The 22,109-nt window shown below is 37.6% G+C and overlaps 1 protein-coding gene across 1 annotated transcript; it reads left to right on the top strand.

Moving 5' to 3' along the window:
- Positions 1-746: 746 nt before the first annotated feature.
- Positions 747-21,646, top strand: crispld2 (cysteine-rich secretory protein LCCL domain containing 2). The gene is made up of 15 exons (XM_077201855.1): positions 747-958; positions 2,801-3,135; positions 6,468-6,586; positions 7,761-7,893; positions 10,369-10,484; positions 10,855-10,955; positions 13,480-13,647; positions 13,781-13,841; positions 13,932-13,998; positions 14,094-14,224; positions 14,343-14,386; positions 14,988-15,060; positions 15,168-15,243; positions 18,153-18,283; positions 19,945-21,646. The coding sequence occupies exons 2-15, from the start codon at positions 2,881-2,883 to the stop codon at positions 19,994-19,996; spliced, it is 1,527 nt and encodes a 508-aa protein (XP_077057970.1). The 5' UTR covers positions 747-958; positions 2,801-2,880; the 3' UTR covers positions 19,997-21,646.
- Positions 21,647-22,109: the final 463 nt, after the last annotated feature.

Below are 22,109 nucleotides of genomic sequence, written 5' to 3'. Positions count from 1 at the left end.
CGGCTGAACACTCTGGCATGGCATCCATGATGGCTGGAGACTCTGGTAATACAATCAGGCATGATGACTCCAGGCAGAGTGTAATGGGAAGTGTAGTCCAGGACAGAATGACAGTGGTCTGGGGAGGAGTGTCCTCTGGTGGATATGCAGGCCACTCCAACTGGTGATCGTGACAGATGAAAAGAAAGTTAAAAACAATAGCATTTATTTGAAATAGAAGTCTTAACATTACAAATGCCTTTAATGTCACTTTTGATCAATTTAATACATCCCTGCTCAATAAAAAAGTATTAATTTCTTTAAATATATATTTATATTATATTATTTATATTACACCTGTATTTATTATCTTATATATATATATATATATATATATATATATATATATATATATATATATATATATATATATATGTGTGTATATATGTATATATATATATATATATATATATATATATATATATATATATATATATATATATATATATATATAAAGAGAATTAAAATAATAATTGACAGCAGGTTACCATACATAATAGTGCAAAGTATAAAAAATATAAGTTGGAGTAAAATGTGTTAGATATTTATCTAAGCATTTATATAACCATTAATGTATTGACAGAACTAATGACATTACAAAACGATAACTCATCAACAAACATCCTGCTGTCGTGTGTTGTTGAGTAATCCTCAAATGGTTTGAGATGATTTACGTTCTTTGCGTTTTCATCTTGACATCGTTCGTCAGAGCGACAGAGTTTCGCCAAGAACACAGCCTTCTTCAGCCTCCCCCTCCTCTCCTTCTCTATAAAAGGAGCTGAGCTGCTCCACAGAGTCAGTCCGAGTCCACAGCTGCCAAACGGCCCCAACTACTCACACTTGTTTGACTTTCAAGGAAAATACTCCCGCCGCAAGACACTGAGCTGCAGCAACCTCTGGAATAGAAGATTCAGACTAGGTAAACTATGTTTTTGACTTTTTATTATATAAAAGATAGATCACAAAGAGAGCTAGATTTACATAGGCATTCTTGATTAATTGCATTTAGAAGCATTTAGTGAATTAAAGTTCAGTATCAAGAGAGGAGCTTTTTTCTCCTTTTTTGGTAATGAACCATTTATATTCAGTGTTTATTAGCATATAGATCTAAGAGCTTAGGTGATGAGTATCAAAATGCAATTTGAGCATGATTTTGGACATTAGTTGCACTCATTGCCAAACTGGAAAAAGTGCATGTGGTTCGACTGTCATGCTGTCATAACAATCTCTTGCCATTTTAAACTTTAATATTTGCGCAAAGCACAATGTGCACAAACCGAAAAGCATTTTGCCTTATAAAGTGCAGATGGACCACCTGCCAATGTTTATGTGGACTAGATGCCCGGTTGGCATTTTCCTGGCTGCTCTGTCTGTCATGGTAGTATAAAAATCCAGGAGAGGGATGAGCAGAACTGAATGTGAACTAGAGAGAAAGAAAGGCAGGCAGCTGGAACTGAAGTAGTGCCTGTGTTTACTCAGACTTGGTGTTGGATGTCAAGGCTCTGCAGAGAGAGTGAGAAAGTGTGAGGAGTAAAATGAGAGGGATTTGGATTGTTCTATAAATCCTGATAAGCAGGACGATTCTGGGGCTTGTTGTTTCAAGTGTTTGGCTCATCTGCATTTAGATGTGTGGGCTGGAGGTGGCCACTTTTCTCTTCCATCTCCTCCAATAAATAACCCTAATTCACTTGCTCTTTGCTCCCATTCTTGCACCCCCTCCAGTCGCTGTCCAATACAGGACAATTCTATTCCCAGATAAAGTCAGTCTAGGACAGAGAAGAATTTGCTTTGATAAATGCGTGAGTGAAACCACTGCTGAGTGTGGATTTATTCCTCTCCTCATTGCTAATGAATTATCCTTTGTCCCACTGGCACCTCAGGATATTAATGAGTTTAATATACATATGGATGGATGCTGAACATGCAGAGATCAAACAGACCTGCTGGTCCATCAAACTAACAAATCTAATCGAAGGAGATCAGGCTTAGTAGTTTGGTCTTTTGATAGGTGATGAAAGATTACAATGGGTTTTTGTTATGGAGGGGCTTTGATAATTTTCACTGTAATGATGAGGCCTTTGGCTTGACATGTCCAAACTGGGGCGAACTGACTATGACAAACAATAAACATTCTTCAAATTAGAGCACAAACTATTAATTTAATGCGGATCAATGTGTGAGTGCTGCTCCAGTGAGGATAGATGGAAAATCTGAGCAAGTTATGGCAATTCAGCAGAAAGAAAAAGGGGGAATTCTGTTTATCAAAAACTCCTGTCTGTCATATTTCACAGCACTATCATAAGAAACCAACAAGGAATTGCCTCTTTTAGGACCCTTATGATGTTTTGCATTTTGACATTATTTTAATTTTCTAATGACAATTATGTGCAATTCTTATTACTTTAATTAAATCAAGAATTTGACCTCTCAGAGTAATATCACAGTGAATCTTATTTATCTTAAAATTGTGCTTTCTTAATGTTTCTAATGGACAAGCAGAGTTTAAACAAAGGAGCAGTTACTGCAAAACATGGATGGATGAATCTTATGTAGTTCCAGAATAGCAACTCTCAGATTCTGTTGTTATTGGATTCATCTATTTGTGGTGTATGTTTAGTCAGGATGCAATACGAGTGACTAATGAAGCCAATTTTGCAATTTTCTCTTTTTGAGCATAAACACGGACATGTGTTTACTATCCATCGTTTTCTCCAACAACTTTCCCAACACTTATCCTCATGGAAACCATATTTCCTTCCAGATTTTCCAGAACAGAGCACTGAAGACACGCTCACACAAGGCAGTCTACTGTGACCCGACCCTGAAAGCATCAGCGCTGCCATGAACAGTCTCGTTTCCATCGCCCTGATATTCCTGGGTGCCAGCTTGTCTGCTTCCCTCTTCCTTCCCGACTCCCTGGAGCTGAGGCAGTTAATGCAGCGCTACCAGGATGAGCTGGAACCCAACAGCACAAAAGCTGAAGTGCCTGTACGCACTCGCAGAGCCATCGGGTGGACGGACAGGGAAGAGATCCTGCAACTGCACAACAAGCTGAGAGGAGAGGTGTACCCCACTGCCTCCAACATGGAGTACATGGTGAGTGTCATTTTACACTCACATCCAACTTTATTATGCTTTATGTAATATCAAGGGTCTGTACAGAGTCACTAAAATTAACTGAGCTGCAAACTCAGAAGGTTCTGTTCCAAAACCTAGGGAGTTATGTGCCTTATTTTGGCTAAAGAGTCACTGAGAAGACAACCTCAGAATTTGACAAGCTGATTTTTTTTTTACCCACGATGGCTTAAATGAACTATATTAATAAATAGTATCAATTAAAAATAGTTCAATCTATTTAAAAAATGCAACATTTCTGTGTGTGCTATATATTACCTTGTGAAAATGAAGTACACGTAAGCATACGAAGCACAATTAAACACACTTATTTTTTCCCCAAGGGTTATTACGCTTAATACTCTGTTCCCTGCTGACAGATCCAGCAGAAACCAGCATGAATTCCATATTGGTCCAAGTGGGTTTATGCTGATCAGGCCTGGCAGAGTAACTGGTGGACCAGCAGTCATGCTGTTTTCAAAACAAAATTGGGCTGGTATAGCTGATCCAGCAAACTGAGGACTAGCAAACCAGCATCTCGTGCTGATTCCAGCATGCAAAACATACTTTATGCTTGTGACCAGCAATGCTGGATTTTTTCAGCAGGGTTAGCTTAGCAACATGCTAATATCTAATTCTATTTGTTTGTCTTGTTTCCCAGTGCTGTCTGTGCATATGAAGAGTGTGTCAAAGCCGTCACTAATGGGGTTCTATTTTAGTTAGTATGCTACTTTAGAATATAACTGTTAATGTAGACGGCAAGACAGTTCAGTTGGTTTTAGAACCGAGATGCTGTGGGTTTAGTCTGCAGCAAAGGTATTTTTATACCTTGACCACACAGCTGTACAAAACCAACACTCGGCTCTGCATTAATGACCCTGGTTTATAGCTACTAATTGCATTTTGTGTTAGCATCAGCCATCTTTTTTTTCTGGTGCAGTAAATATCTTTAGGTTTGCTTAGGGGCCAAATACAGGTTTCATGGGAAGAGATGTTGATTTTACAAGTGTAATCTTGTCTGGACAAGATGAACTGACTGGGATGCAGAGCAGCCAGTGCCTTTTTACTTTGGAGACAATTGCACTGCAGCTTATAGCCGCCGGCTTAGACAGGAGTCACGACACAGGAAGAAAACAGAGCCAAAGATTAGTGACATTACTGGAACAGATCTTAGGCTTCAATTATGTGACAAAAATGTCAGGTACTGTATGCTGCCTTGAAATCGCACGCGTCAAAGGGATTCCCTTTGTTTGTTTCTACGTTTTTCAGACACTTAACTGCATTTTAATTGCAATTAAATGAAAATGTATTATGTTATTTCATTTATGTTAAATGCAGTTAGTTGAACTTTAGAGTGTTTTTTGACCCACCTAAGTAGGACTACAACATTATATGCAAGTTCATTTGTTACTTCTATTGTCTTTTGAAATATAGGTAATTCTTGGCTAATCATTGACTCTAATTCTTGGTTTATATATTTGCCTATTTATTGGGAAAATCTTATTATAGCCAAAATAATATTTAGCATCATATGATTCATGCTTAAAATATATTTGAATGTCATTTACTTGAATGCATGTGATGTATTTAAATATATTTGTAATAACACATCTGTTATGATGGTGCAATTTCAAATGTATTAACTTTAAATACATTTATTAACACACTACAGTTAAAATAATAATCAAACATGTTACATGTGCTTTAGTATCTTTGTCAAAACATCAAAATAAGTGTTTTAAGAAACATAGTCGTACTCTAAGTACACTTAAGCGGCCTTTTATTTAATATTATATTATCTTTATCTTCTAAAAAACTTTTTTCGATTTGAAGCACGTTACAAGTGCACATTCAATACATTTAAGTGCACTTCTATTTCACAAGTTATAGTTCACCCAAAAATGACAATGCTGTCATCATTTACTCATGGCCATGTTGTTCCAAGCTTGTACAATTGTTCCTCTGGGACACAAAATAAGTTTTTTTGAAGTTCCAGTTAGAAGTAATGTTGACCTAGCAAAAGTTTGGTTATGTTGTACCAGTATAACTTAGCTAATTAAAGCTAATTGCAAAGGTAAGACATTGGCTTTACATTAGCTGTATTCTGACAAAGACTGACTCAGTTTGAAGGCCTTATGCTGCCTTCATGTGCAATCGGAAATGTTTTAATTACCATTTCTGAATTTGTGTACGAGCTCGTCCCAATCATGTGCTTTGTTGTTGGAAAGAACAGGAATCATGGAAGACATCAGGTTTATTCTTGTCTATTTATTTTGAAAATCGTATTAAAGCCAAAATGATATTTAGCGTCCCATTTATTTAAAACCATATAAACATTCACCGAGCCATCTAGATTGTCAGAATTTCAAATACAGTTTAATTTCACTGTATAAAACATACAATACGTATGATTATGATTATTCTAGGGGACTTAGGTATTAAAATTATCCCAGAGCTTCCCAGGGGTTAATACGACTTGAGAGGGCATTCATGTCCAATTTTTAACTAGGAAACTAATTAAATAATTCCAAGAGCACAAGATGGCAGCATTAATTGTATGCCATTGGAAAGTATTGTAGGAATTTGTGTTTTAAAAACTTTTTCGTAGGAACGTTTTAATCATAGGTGTTCTGGGGACCCATTGAGAGTACAGCCTTGCTTTATTACTCTGCCTTGCATGTGTACCTTTGCATATGGTACATTGAAAGTGAATGTAATGTTGATGTAGTGAGTTTTTAAGGGAAAGATACAAAGAGAAAGGCCTTATGGTTAATGTAGTTGGGTTGATGCCTTTGAGAAAGACAGGAGTCTACCACAAGCAGGGGTTTCAGAACAGCTGCCAGGCCTCAGTAAACAAGTAAGGGTTTCAGAAACGTGGCTTAGTCCCAAACAGCACCTTAAGAACTGAGGTTACAGAATGTGTGAGTGTTTGTGCCCATAATGCAGTTGGAAATTTACTGAGAGTTCCTCAGAGGTGAAGAACCCTGTTCTGTGGGGCGAAATAAGTCCTCTCTCCCTACAGGTGGAGAAATAAGCTGGGGAAATTTGTCTCATTTAACCCTGATTGCTGGGGATTTACAATGGATGTGAGCCAAGCTCTGATGTGCGTGCATGTAACCAATATTTTAGTTGTATTGGGCCTGATTCCCAGTCCTATATTGAAGATGAAGAGTGAGAGGAAGGCAAAGGGAATTATCTGGGAATAAAACTCAGCATGTTCAGTATTTTGTTAAAGTCTCACGGCAAATATATGAGAACTATGAATCTGTTGTGTTCTGCTGGGAGTTTGATTTAGGTTGTGTGTGCATGACCAGGTTTGGGATGATGAACTGGCGAAGTCGGCAACCTATTGGGCGGAACAATGCCAGTGGGAACATGGACCTCAAGACCTTCTGATGTCCATCGGGCAGAACCTTGCAGTGCACTGGGGAAGGTATGAGTACACGCACATTTACAAATTCCATATTAGTCTGTTCCTGTATCACTACCGGTTGTGCAAGTTGCTAATAATATCCACAGTCGTGGAAAACATGGTTATATTAGAATATTTGAATTTTAAAATTGTGATTTCAGGCCTGAAAAAGTCTCTAGAGATTGAAATTGTTCATTCAGATCTGGGGACAAACTGTACTTTCAACATTTGTTTGATTTTTTTTGTGTGTCTTATCTAACATTTGAAATCGACACCTCATAAAACCTGTGAGAACAAACCTGTGAGAACATTTTTACGAGGTGAATAGTACGGAAACGTTCCCCTAACCCCACCCTTAAACAGCCGTCATTAGATCATACGAAAATGTACGAATGAGATGTAATACGTATTAGACACCAATTTACCAGAGTATAAAATAGTTATGAATTGCCATGAGATTGTGTTGTAGTAGCGATGCATGAAGCCGAGCTCACACAGAGGTCACTTACCAACCAAGCAGCTTTCTGTTTGGCCACTCTGCAAATTCGACTCGAGTCCAATGCGAAATCTACACAAGGACATTTTCACCCTCATGCGAATCCTATTGAAATTACTGGATTTCGAATTTGAAATTTTTCCAAACAACAGTAAATGGGACTGTGCCTTAACACTGCATCAAAGTTATAATTTTTTTTATCAGTTTATGCATTCTCTGGGAATCAAACCAATAACATTGGTGTTGCTAGTGCAATTCTCTACTCTTTTAGCTTGCATGAACTAATTTTTACTTAAACTATCATGGCTAATCTTTTAAACCAATTACATCCATGGTCGAACAGAAGATATAATCCTTATTCCTTATTCATGAACTTGAGAAAGTCATGGAAATGCATCAGTGTAGGAAACCTGAATGTAAATGTCATGGGTTTGCAAAACATTTACAGTGAATGTGCTTTACAGTAAGTTGCTTTATGACATGCCGTGAAGGCCAAGTGTGCCCACCCATAACCTACTCGGAATTGGTCCTCTTTATTGAAAATCGAACCAGTGACCTTATGTGTTACCAGTCTGACTCTCTAACTATTAGGCCACGACTGCCCCTTGTTTAAGTAGTGGTGTGACACTCATAATCATATAAAATAGATGTCTCTTTCCTGATAGGAAAGATAATAAAATTGTGTCTCTTTCCTGATAGGTACCGCTCTCCTGCCTACCATGTGCAGGCCTGGTACGATGAGGTGAAGGACTACACCTACCCTTACCCACATGAGTGCAACCCGTGGTGCCCTGATCGCTGCTCTGGACCAATGTGCACCCACTACACACAAGTGAGTGAGAAAGATTAGTTGGCTAACAATTATCCCAGTGGGACTAAACAACATGACCTTGTTTATGATTTTAAAACTCGCGTGCGAAGGTGTGCACTTGCTAGCTTGGGTTTACTCCTCACCAGCAGTGTTTAATAAGTAGCATGTGTGACCTGCATTAAAATAGAAGTGTCATTGAAAACAGCGTATGGAGTGCAGCCTTGACCACTGGTGTTCATTAACCTGGCATTGTATCACACATGTAATATATAATGGCCCCAAAATTTATTTGGACACCTAAGCTAGTGCTAAAAATGCTATTGTAAATTAAGCTTAAAAGGACAGTTACACCCAAAAATGAATCATTTTTGTCCATCCATTTGCAGTCCATTGAGATTCTTTCTCATGGCCCAAGCTTGTAATGTATAAGATTCTAATATATTCGTTGATCAATGCTTATTTGCTAATTAAATCTGTCCATCATATAAAGTGACTGCATCTCTTCAGACTTGGATTAAACCGCTCGATTCATATACGATTATTGCCAAATTTTGGATTTTCACTGGAGGGAAAGAAATCTCTCGAGTTTCATTAAAAATATCTTTGTTTGCATTTCGAAGATGCATGAAAGTCTGAGTTTGGACAACATGAGCGCGGTTGACAAATTATTCATTTTTGGGTGAATTTTTGGGGAATTATCCCTTGTAGAGTCCAAATACTATTTAGATTCACTGTAGGTAATTATAAGTAACCAGTGGTTTGCTGCAGCCCTCATTCTGTTTCATTCTACACTAACAGCTTATTATCCCTTTTTTTAAAGAATGTTTGTTACTGTCAAAACATATTGAACATGCCAGATCAAGCAGATAAAATGCACAAAGAAAAGAGAAGTAGGAAAGAGAGGCAAACCAAATTCTGAGGGAGAATAACAGAGAAAATTGAGAATGAAAATAATAATAAAATAATAATAAAACAAGACAGAGAGAGGGGTTGGGCATTGGCCTCATGTCCTCTCAGACTTTACTTCACTGGAATGAGTTTGTCCCACATTCTCCAGCTTGCTGGCCATCAAAAAGCAGGTCACCAGCATCTGGAAAGCGTTCCTTGACTCCTGAATCATTTTCCTGTTTGACCTGAATTCTTTTGAAGATGCAGAGTCGTAGAGGATCCGCGCCAAATCCACGCAGCAATTCTCCTTTTCTTCTGCTCCTCTCTCAAGTGCTGTGCGAGGGCCCCTCAATCTTCTCTCTGCCAAACGATCCATCAGGGATCAACCTGAGTTTGTGTTTTTTGAGACTGATTAGTTTACTGTATCATTGTCCCATGGCCGACACCGCCTGTGGCCTCTTTTTTTGCCTCCGCACTGGAAGTGCATTCCCGAGGGAGCATTGAGACGTGTTCCCTCGGCTTGTACTCGACGGGGCTGGATGCAACCCCACTACGGCTTATTGCATGTATGAAAAAAAAGGCCTGACTAAGCACTTCCTTTTCATTTCACAGCCAAATGGTTTGGCTCGTGCTGCAGGACTGCACCCGGTGAACTCTATTGTGTTTAAGCGAATCAGCGAGGGCCTTGACCACAACTCAATGGGCTGCAAGCAGGCATTAGTTTGTTTGTGTGGATAAGAGTGGATGAAGGGAAGGATCACACACGTTTTCAGGAAACTAGCCCGGTCACACTTGAGGTGCTTCTCCTTCCGCCCTTCAGTGCAGAATGAAAGAGGGTAGTCTCTATTCACGGCCCCCGCGGCCCCATCAAACTACTGCTGCTGCCCCAGAACGTGGAGACCAATTCCTGTTGGGGAACACTTCCTCCTCCGGTCCGGGGGGAGCTGATATGGATGTCTTTTTTATTCTTTCAACACAAACATTTTGGTCCCACTTTATATTAAGTGTCTTTAACTACTATGTAATTACATCAATAATAATAATTGTTAGGTACAGTGAACTTATTGTGTTCTTGTTGTATTGCAAAACACATTTGCTGGTATTGTGGTGGGCTACGGAAGGTTAGGGACTGGTTTGGTGGTATGGGTTGGTGTAAGAGTTGGTTAATGGATAAGGGTAGGCGTGTAATTACTACAAAAATAGAGGTATTTGTAAACATAAGAACTATATAAAAAATGTGTGTAAATGATAAGTGCATGGTATCAAACAATTAGTTTAAAAGTTATAGTAGTTAAAGACACTACTATATCAACATAATATAAACATGTTCTATATGGCTATATGGCTACTAGCTTAAGTCAAAAGAGCACTAGATTTGGCTTGGGTCCATCTTCAGTCTAAGTCTATTGGATTTTTTTGCCCATTTTTATCATTATGCTGATGAAAATTGTTATTACAAGATCCCCTACAAAAGAAAAAAACAGTTCTCTTCAACAAGCCAGATGATTTGAGGTCATAATTAATTACTTAAGTTACATGTCAATGTTCAATATTATGAATATTGAATACAAAAATCACTAATAATAATGTTTTTTTCTTCGTTTGCAGCTGGCCTGGGCCACAACCAATCGTGTTGGCTGTGCTGTACACACATGTCCACGTATGAACGTGTGGGGAGAGGTCTGGGAGAACTCTGTCTATCTCGTCTGCAACTACTCGCCAAAGTAATACCAGTAACTGTGCTGTTTTTGCTGACGTTTATTCACTTAACACCAGATGGCTAATCACTATTCCTGATGATTATCCTATATGGAACAAAACTTTTTTAAAGCAAAGATTCCATCCTCTAAAACAAAGAGGCTATAAGCAAAGTTTTATCCTTTGGAAAATGGAAAGGTAAATGAAGGATTTTTGGAAAGGAAAACATTGACAGAATATGCTATTCTTTTCCAAGCTAATGATTTAATTTGGCAGCTGGGGATTGTTTTCCTAAATCAGTCCTGAAATCCGTGAGAGTGTGTTTTGAGTGCTCAGTCAAATGTGCAGATTTTACAGTAATTTCCAAACTCATGCTGAACCTGTGCACTCTTCTAGGGGAAACTGGATCGGGGAAGCCCCGTACCAACATGGCCGCCCCTGCTCCCAGTGTCCACCAAGCTATGGAGGAGGCTGCAGAGACAACCTCTGTTACAAAGGTGAGGATGATGAACGAGGATAGAAGAATTATTACAAAGGTATAACCAGTAGCAGCTCCGGACCATATATTTTGGTAGGGCAGATTCTGTGTCTTAGTGGCAGTTTATGATAAACATTTTGTAAGCTTTATATTGCTGAACACACACAAAACACTTTTGGCAGAGGTTGCGTTATTCAACCTCAAACATATATATATATATATATATATATATATATATATATATATTTACATGAGCATATTATACTTTCATTAATCATTACACTCCACATAGGAAGAACAGATAATACCAACTAGTTATTGACCTAGTTATTGACCTGATGCTGACAAATATACACATAGCTGAAGCCAATTGATATCATCTTGGTCTGGAGCGAGGTTTACATAAGGTAATGTGAAAATAAGCAGGGCAGTCTAAAATCTGCCCCAATGGCTCTGTTGAGCGTGCTGCAGTTCCATTTTTCACCACATATGTACATTGGAAAATTGTGGGGCGCTGTAGAGCTGAGGAGGACTCAGGCACTTGCTGCCCTGATAATACATAATACATTCATAATTAGGGCTGTGAATCTTTGGGTAGGCAGCGAATCGATTCGATTCACGATTCATAGGTTTTCGATTCGATTCAAGATCGATTTTTGCAAATTCAGAAAGATTCGATTCAATGCGATTCACATTAAAATTCGATGCGATTCGAATAATTCGATTCGATTCTTAATTTTTTATATGCATTCATAGGATTATTTAAATGCTTCCCCCAATGGGTCTTAGTCAGGGTGTGTATTATACAGCTGCCTTCGGGGGTCAGAGTGGGAACAAAAAAACAACAACAACGACATTTGTCTATTGTTAACGTTAATTCATGTTAGTTTTTAATGAATCTATTATTATAAAAAATATTTCCAAAGCCTATAAATTAGCATTTGTAAAAATGTAAACCAAGATTTAAAAAGGCTTTAAAAGTATAGTTAGTTCATCATGCTAACTATTTTGTAGGAACACAACCTTAAAGTGTTCCTGGTACATTAAACATCCTTCCATTGTGAGACTAAAAATACCATGAACTTTCCCAACTAAACCTTAACTAACGTTTCCTCATGGAATAGCTACTCTTTGTTCTCTTTATCCGACTGAACATTTTCCTTGTGGTTCTGAAAGAAAACGCGCCGGCTGTCTACTTTTGCTATATTAACGATTACGAATGCAACTTTAATGCGCATCTGATTGATGGATAAACCACGCGCTCTTATTTCAGTGTAATTAATGTTGTAGTTATTTCATCAGTTCAGTTTTTAAATGACATTAAGTTACATTTCATTCATCATTCATGATTAATCGGAAGCGTGTGCATTTTAAACACCTATTATACGTTTTCTCTTTCCATGTAATAAATGCGCACCCTTGAATAAGTGGAGTTTTACTTTAACTGCTCAGGACGGGTATGACCCATTTCCGTAAAACTTCAGTAGCTTATCTTAAAGAAAATAACGGTGACGTTTCCACGCAACGAACGCGTTGTTTCATAGCAGTGCCCGCGCAATAATATGGCAGCTTTATCAATGGCTTGCTTTCTCGATAGAGAGCTGTCAGCTGCTCATGTGAACACCAATGGCTGTCTTGAGGAGAGGTCAAACATGGACTGGTCAAAAATCTGTAACTGAGAGCTATTTGGGACCGAGCGCGAGCGAAATCCAGTGAATGATGGTAAGAGTGCAGTGAGAGCTGTGAGGACGCGAAATGACGCCGCACAACGCCTCAATTCGCGCATGTAGTCATTTAATGTTTAATGTTTTAAAGCACAGAATCGATATAGAATCGCAAATTAGCCGATTCTTAGCATTTTAAATCGAATATTGACCGAAATAAACGATTCACGATTCGAAATACGTGTTTCAAGATCGATGCATATGCATCGTCAGGATTTGTAATCGATGCATCGAGAAAACGAATGAATCGTTACACCCCTATTCATAGTACATCTGTCCTGATTTCTTCGAGGGGTCTATGGGTGGGTAAATGTATGGAATTTTTTTCAGATCTTTCGATCCAATGGACAAAATAAGCTTGTGTAATTTATGAACACGACCATAGACATATGGAGAGCAGAAGCTTTCAATTCTGCTCTGACAGCTGCACCATGTCAAACGCTGTGAGTGCGTGTTAGAAATCAGGAATGGTGAGAAAACATTGCGCTTGGTAGGGATTTCAAACTAAACTTGGGTCTCCAGCCAACACAGTTTAAATCCTGTCTGGCTATCACACTTCCCATGATGTTTACTGGTTAGGTCAATAGGATGAGAGTAGGACGGTCTTTTGTGGCTGTTCAAACACATACGACCACATGAGCGTTTACACTACAAAAGCAATCCGGTCTGATGTGTTTTCCAATACCTTTGGAAGTGGTCTAGACTGGACCTCGTTTACTCCTGTGTTTAGCGTCGTCCACTTGTGATCCGATCGACCAGAACGCATCTTAATACCAGGTGTAAAGATTGAAATCTAATTTTTGAGTTTTTTGTTTTTAGGAGTCCCTGAACGTCACGAGTCTCCAGATATGAATGAGGTGGAGAAGCCTCAGGAGCCGGTACAGCCTCAAACTACTCCAACTAAGCCTCAGCCCAAGCCTTTCTCCCCTAAAAAACACGCAAATGCCAAACCTTCCTCACCCAAGACTACAAGAACTACCTATCTAGGTTAGTGTGAATAATATTACTTAAATAATTTCTAATAATAACAATTAATCAATTATTAGCATTTATTATATTTTAAAACCAACTTTAGTAATAATGTACATTTATCTAAAGTATCATTTTTTTTGCCTTTCAGCACAAATGATTAAGTGTGAGACAAAAATGAGGGACAAATGTAAAGGGGCAACCTGCAATAGGTCAGTCGGAATGAAGTAGACATTTCTTTGAAGATTTTAATAGATGATAAGTTCTGAAAATTTACTGTTGATCTTTTTCTTCCTTCATAGGTACAACTGCCCAGCCAACTGCGTAAATAAGAAGGGGAAAGTGTGGGGAACGCTGTACTATGATGTTGTAAGTGTTACTCTGAGATTTCACATGGTCCTGTTGTTGATGATGATGTTCGATTTATTTAATAACTCCATTTTTTTTTCTTCCTGTTATCGTAGCAATCAAGTATTTGCCGTGCTGCGATCCACCATGGAATAATTGACAACAATGGAGGCCTTGTTGACGTCACAAGAAAAGACAGCTTCCCGTTCTTTGTAAAGGCAACCAAGAATGGCATAGAGTCATTCAGGTAGTCTGAATGTTATGATGATATAGTCATTTCAATTAAGTTTGTCCACAATTAATTATCCACATTGATAGTTATTAAATCTAAGCTGTGTTCTGTGATTTTTTTTGTTTGTTTGTAGTAAATACAAACCTGGCAATGCATTTATGGTGTCAAAAGTGGAAGGTGAGGATTTTTACGGTTTTATCTTAATAATTCTTGAGTAAATGCAAATATTCTTATTGATCTTATAATTGTTTCAGCATGCAATCAGATATATTACATTTCAAGTTATTATATTTTAAACATACTAAATCGCATAATTACAAATGTGTAATTACAAGTATATTTAAACACATGACATAGAAGTTTTAATTGAAATGATTTCAAAGTCAATAGAATTATGAAATTCCATAAAAAGATGTACGACTTAAGTGGGTCAAAAACACTTTTAAGTTCAACTAATTGCATTTAATTTAAATTTAAACAATTATGACTTTAGCTGAAATTTATAATTTTCCTGTTATCACTGTAAAGCTGTTTTGAAACAATCTGTATTGTATAAAGCGCTAATACGTAAAGGTGACTTGACTTAACTTAAAAGTATACTAAAGTGTATCATTATGTGAAGGCAAATATTATTATTGATCTATTGATTGATATTAATATTATTATATGTATAACATAATGTATATATTAATATATATTTTTTTATTAATAATAAACATTTTGTAATCTTTGACCGAAGGTCTGGTTCACCAATGATGTATTTTCCTCCTTTTTTTAGAGCAAACAATAGACTGCTACACGACAGTGGCAGAGATTTGTCCCTTCAAGACGTCCACCTCTCATTGTCCAAGGTACAGTTCAAAGTATTGTTATACTCACCATATAGATTACACTCTATAATAGGTTATCTGGAAGTACTTTCTAATGCACCTTACAAGTTTCACCTCTATCTCATCAGAGTGTTCTGCCAAGCTAACTGCATAAACGAACCTTCATATTGGGCTCCAGTGGTCGGCAGCAACATCTACGCTGATGTGAGTACCGCTTCTGTCCGTGAGCGTTACAGGGCTGAGAGATGGGAAATGAGGGAGAACAGGCGTTCTTGGTCAAGCACTTATGAGGGCTAAAGTGAGCGTGCCACTCCTGTGGTGAGGGTCGACCGCGGGAATTGTCTGTGTGGGTCTTATGGGAGTTGTTGGTGGAGGTGGGCTCCATTGTCGCCACTAATTTCTCTCCTAGAGTGTAGACTGACCACAGAGAAGCAGCTGTGTGAGTGGAGCTGGAGAGCAGCTCTCTTACACTGACTCATGCATACCTGAGGTCAGGTCTTGGCCTTATGGAACACTGAACTGTTTAGGGAACAGCTTTGACCGTGTAAGTTCTTTCATTAATCATTAATCAACATTATGTCACAAATGAGTTTGATAGCCGCTGTGAAAAAGAGGTTTGCTTCATTGTTTTCAATGTGCACTTGTAGTGAACTTCACAAGTTTGTGATAATGTTTTACTTTAGAGTACATTTTAAATAATTATGTTTTAATAATCTTTTGTCATGCTTTTAAAAAAGTACACTTTTTACACACATACTAAAGTAAATGTAAATTACTTAATTATAAATTGAAATGTTGTGTGTTATTTGATATTACATTTAAAGGTTAAATATTTTAAATTTACTACATTGCAAATCCATCATTACACAAATGTGTAATTACATATATTTAACCCTCTGGTGCAGTTTTTTAACCAAATCTTAAGCATTTTTAACCAAATCTTTTTACCTTTAGCATTTTGTTACTTTGTCGGAATAGTACGAAACTTGTTAAAGGGTTTGGCACTTGCTGTGTGAACACAAAATGGACATGATTCGAAAAGGTTAAATGGTCCTGAAAAAAATAGTCCCACTTGTGTTGTTCTTGGTCAAAAATTACCGCATTGGAAATGAACGGGAGACAAATTTCATCTGTTGGAAACGTTTGGCACTGCGCCCAAACAAAATGTTACTGAAAGCTCATTTTTTGAGATATCAACCTCAAATTTAGAACACAGCTTTTTTAGATTTATGGTTGTTATTTGCTCTCAGTTTTAGAATAAAACATGTTTTGGAAAATATATATTTCATAAAAAAAGGTATTTTTCGTAACAATAAATGTAACTTTCTTTTTTCCAAGTTCACGTTTTAAAAAACTTTTTTCACTTTAACAATAATCTGCCAAGTGTCAACTTTAAAAAGAGACCAAATTTAAGTCTGTGCTCTAAAGCATTCAAGATTTATGACAGTTTAAGTTGGAAATACAATTTTCAGGTCTATGCTCAAAAAGGGTAATAAATGGATTATAACTACTGCATAAATATTATTTAGTACCATAAAATCCCCTAAATTACAAAATATTAAATAAAAAACATAATCTAACTAAAATATAGTACAATCATTTCATTGAAATAAAATCTGTCATTTTTGACCGAACAGCACCAGAGGGTTAAATACAAGTTTCAATAGAAATGACATTAAAGTACATTTTAGTTTACCATAAATACTTGTCAGTGCATTTGGTAAAACACTTTAACTATATTGCAAAGGCAATAGAAATAATTATGTATGAGTATAATGGAAAAATGTACTTAAGTCCCACTTAAGTTGTTCAAAAAGCACTGTAAATTTCAGCCAATTACATTTAATATAGTTAATCACAGATAACTTCAGCGATCTGAAAACACTGTGACCGGATCATTGAATCTGTGAGATAAACTCAAAAAATGAATCGGTCCGATTTATGAATGAATGAAGTGAAATGGATCAGCTAGATTCACTGAAAATATGACATTTACATTTGCAACAATTCGATGATTTCTTACTTAAACTTAAGATTCTCTGCAATCTGGATAATTCGCTTCTCTCACATGTCTTTTTCTCACCGGAGAAGAGACCTAGCCTGGCTGTTTAGTAGTGTGTGAACTCAAATGAACTTGTTGCCTTTTGGCCTTGTTACGGCCACATTCCTCTGTAAAAGCTGAGCGTCTGTAGAGCTGGCCTCAGATCAGAGCACGCTCTCCAGTAAGCACTCATTAGCCCTCATTATACAGTGGTTTGGACTTGGTCATTTGTGAAGGTAGCCTTTGATTGAAAGTGCACTTATAATGCATGAGCAATTGGATGAGTATTATAAGATAATACCACCCAGACATGTGCGATGAGCTGTGCACATTCATTACTTTAAACCGGGGTGAAGTGAGGGTAACCTCTAGGGTCATACTGAAGTGTTTAGTTGACAGAAGCAGACAAAATTGAACCTACGTTCCAGGTTAAAAGAATAAAAACTGTAGGTACATGAAGTTCCAGAGAGTTCATACACACACTGAAGCTGCCAGGCGTCTGGCCAACTTGCCTTTTCTGGAGCTCTTGAGCTCTGGCCTTGCTGGTGTGTGTACAGAAGACCTCGAAGTGATGTCATTTGTCTAGGCTCCTTTAGACTGTTTACATCTCAAGGACTGTGGCGTTGAGAGTGGAAAACATAGCTGCATAGGGCTATGGCAAGTATCACTATCACTGTTGCTCCTACTTGCAAATCTGGTCCAGTTTTTTGCTTTGATTTACAGAGGTTTGGACACCAGTTGCCAAAAGTCAGAGCAATCTGAAGATTTTGGCAGTTTGTGTTGACAGATTTCACAGAAGTTGAGTCGTTTACAATGGGCACATAGTCTCTGTCAAATCCTGTTATCTGAGCTGATATCAGAACATGCATTGTTGGTCTTTCAAAAACATGAAAAACTCCAAAAATTCCAAACTTTGACCGGTAGTGTATGTAGTATGTTACACATGTGCAAGTGTGTGCTTTGAAGAAGCATGATCTCAATCAACGGAACTACTAATGAAGCCTCTCTATGAGAGAATGGCACAGGAGAGCATGCCGACTAAAAGAATACGCTTTTGTCTCTTCATGTCCAGGGCTCCAGTATCTGCCGAGCTGCTATCCACGCTGGAGTGATCAAAGCCGGCGGGGGATATGTGGACCTCCTGGCTCTGGATAAGAGGAAAAGTTACACCGGGACCATGAAGAATGGCATCCAGTCCGAGAGGTACACGTCCTGTATCTCGTTTCACCTTTGCTCTGGTTTCTTCCCTTTGCTTTCTCTCAGTAACTCAATTCAGCGGTCAAAAGCCATGATGGGCCAAATCTGCCTGTGGCACGTTAGTGGTTGAAGACTAATGGTGTGGTTTCTCATTGAGGATGGACCACACAGGGACTCTATGCTTATTCTTCAATGCTGCGCGCAAAGTGCTTAAATCGACAAAATCGGCTCCAGTGTAATGAAATCTAACACCACCATTGAAGGAATCGATCCTCGCCTCTTAAACGGTTGCCGGCCTTGACCGGCCTATAAACTGAGCATAGTAAAGCCATTCACTGACAGCTTGGATAGATTTTCTCCTCACCGCATGCTATTCATATGATGCAATCTAGGGGAAATGGGGGGCAGCCCGTCGTGAGAACTTTATTAACAGGGAAGTATTCACATGCTCTCCATATTACCATTGGATGGATATGTTGGTGTCTGACTCAGTGGTCCCGGTCAAGAATAATTACAGCACATCTGATGCCAACGAAGCAAGATGTCCAATACACCAGCAACTGAAGGCCAATCCATTTATGAATATATGAAAAGGCCAAGGCCAGGCCAAGAACAGTAGTCAATAATGGCTGCTGGAAGAAAACTGAACGGAACCACAGCACGAGACGAGCACTGAGCCAGTGTTAATGTCATGGTTTCCAGAGCTAATCTGAATCTAGCAGGTTCTCAAATCATTGTAGTCGATTAGAGGGCATTGACACTCTTGATTTGAACATCTACAAGAGTTAAGCAGATGATCAGACTGAGCCGACTTAAAGCTGAATCTTTATCGTTTCCTTTCTGACTGTCCTTCCTTGTGAAAAAGAAGTGTGCTAAATTTCAATGAATGTGCAACTGTAATGTACTTGCAGATAATAAAACTGAAATAAAAGACCACTTAAGTGTACTTAAAGATTCTTACACTTTCAATGTCAAATTAATACATGTTTTATTTTAAAATACATTTTAAATATTAGAAATTATTAGACATTACATGTAAAGTAAAAAATTTTTTATGTGTACTAAACTGCAACTTTATTATTTATCATATTTCAAAGACAATAGAAGTAATTATGAATTCACATATAAAGATGCACTTAAAGGGATAGTTCACACAAAAATGAAAAGTCTGTTATCATTTACTCACCTTCAAGCTGTCCCAAACCTGTATGAATTTCTTTCACAAAAGAAGACATTTTGAAGAATGTTGGTAACCAGACAGCACCCATTGACTGAAATACTATGGAAGTCAGTGGGACCCATCAAATGTTTGGTTACCGACATTCTTCAAAATGTCTTCTTTTGTGTTCAGCAGAAGAAAGAAACTCATACAGGTTTGGAACAACATGAGGAAGAGTAAATGATGACAGAATTTTCATTTTTGGGTGAACTAAACTGCAACCTTCGGGGATCAAAAAAGCCCTCTAAAGTTCAGCTAATTACATTTACAGTAATGTAAACTACACTTTTCATTTAATAACAATTAACATGTAATTAAGTGTCCATTCAGTTAGCACTTAAGCGTATTTTTTAAAAATGTCGCACAAGGGCCTATTCATAAAGTAGTAAGTATTGTGTTCTTTAAAATAGTTTGTTAATTGTTTTTTCCCTCTGTTTCTGTCTTGCAGTAAAACCAATACAGAAGGTGGTTCGTTCCGTGTCTTTGCTGTTAGAGAGTGAGACGCCACTGACGGGACACAAAATATTTGCTTTCGAAAGACAGAAGTGGAATGCAACCCCTTCCATCTTTCTCTGACGTTTGGAGGAAAGAGACATATAAAGAAGACCAAAGTCTTCTCAAACTATTTCAATCGATGAGCTTCCAAAGGTTTTATATACAATTGTGAATAATATTTTGACCACACATGCAACTCTTAACAAAATGCAGTGCGGTAGAAATGGTATTTTAACAGCGGTGCTGGTTTAAATCGTTGTTGTTTTAAAGTCAGTTTATTTTTTGGATTATATTCTATTAATTTTGAATACATGCAAAATCTCTAATTTCCATACAAAATGCATATTGATCACACTGTATTTAATCTGTACAGTTTTGTTTTTTGTCTGCCCTGTTGTCTGTTTCAAATTTTTTTTTGCTTTATTTCAAATCAGTTTTTTTTGGAAGCCAGAGCAGGAATAGAGTGCAACAGTCACCACCAACTTTTTTTTGCTTCGAGAATTATTTTTTTAATTCAATTTATCCGAAGGGGGGGTAAAAAACTCCAACCAAACCAACCTTTTCCAAGCTGAATCACAACATTACAAATATGTAAATATAAAAGCTCATGGTCTCAAAGGCTTATTGTTCAAATCAATTTCCCTGTGAAGAAAATGAATGGGAATTTAACTTCCGGAACCCGACTGTTGACTGACACACTATCGCAATAGTATTGAGTGTGTACAGTACAGTAGTGGGGATCTGTTGGACCTGGACTGGGCAAACAGATGCTACGCAGAGAAATGGGAAAGAAAAGGAGGCAGAACTCCAACCAAAATAGAACTTCCCTTCATAATGCATGTGAGCTTTCCAGAGTCAACACCACTCGGTCATTATGGTAAAGGTGCAAAAACATTGAAACAATGTGCAGTCCTGGGAGAATTCAGCATCACTTAGAGCATGTTTAGGCTCATCTTTCATTATCATACCTTCATTTTTGTTATTTATTATTATGTGTCCTTCAACCCCTGCTCAGAACTGCAAATTATGTGGAACAGAACCAAATATTTATGAATTTGACACATGATATGTGCTCACTTGAGAATCAAAAGTCAACCCAGAGTCCTACATTACGGCCAAAAACAATTTCATTGGAAGTTTAACTTTGTCTCAAGTGCACAGTGGCGGCTGAACATCGATTTGTTTAAACCACTTTTATACTGCAACATTATAAAAACGTACTTACGCTGAAAGCATGTAAAGTCATACCTCTGGGAGGAAAGAAACAGAATTAAAGTATGTCTTATCTAAATGCATTATTTCTTAGTTGTATAGTGTTCAGAGTCCAGGATTCAGACTAAATATAGATGTTCTTATATGGGCCGAGGAGCACTATAATCCCTTTGAAGGCTTCTGGTTTGCTGCTTTTTACTTTTCACCTACTTTTATTTGACTTTTTTCACTTTCTTGAATTGGTTACCTCAGTGCAGCAATACATTTGAGTATGATGTTTGTACAGTCTTTAAAAATTGTGCGTGTAAATATTCTGATTTGTGCTTTGTTTTCAGTATTGTCAGTATTGTATGAGGATGACAGTGTATGTTTCTTTTTAAAGCTAGAAGATAATTGTTTTTTGCACAAATTGAAAATAAGGCTATAAAAATCTATGATACTGAGATTGTGTCTGTCTTTTGCTTCAGAAGAAAATGTATTTAGGTCACTGGACTCTTTTTTATATACTGTCCAATAAACAGGATATGTTGAGAACCATATCACAAAACTCCCCTAGACCACACAAGCACTGGTCAACACTTCATACTGTTTCTTATTTAAGTGTATGAAGATTAGTGGGAGTATACAGATCACAGATATTTCGATATAAATGATTTAGACTTCAGTCGGGGTGATCGGTGGATGCACGACATGTTATAAAATGAATTCTTGGTACGAATACCTGAAAGCAAGTACTTTGCTGGAATAGAGCTAGACTGAACGAGGCCTGTCCAAAAATCTGAGACAAACAGTTCTCATCTAGAATGGCGGTTAGGTTCTTTGCCAGAACACATTCTTACTGAAACGTTTATAAAACAGGTTGTCTAAGCGCATGGAGATGCATGTTTTATGTCACACTCTGGCCAG

Source organism: Siphateles boraxobius, unplaced genomic scaffold (assembly GCF_051911475.1).
Source record: "Siphateles boraxobius isolate OS27281-9 unplaced genomic scaffold, OSU_SipBor_1 48, whole genome shotgun sequence".
Lineage (NCBI taxonomy): Eukaryota > Metazoa > Chordata > Actinopteri > Cypriniformes > Leuciscidae > Siphateles > Siphateles boraxobius.
Note: the sequence above shows the minus strand (reverse complement) of the source record. Positions and strands in the feature narration are given on the sequence as shown.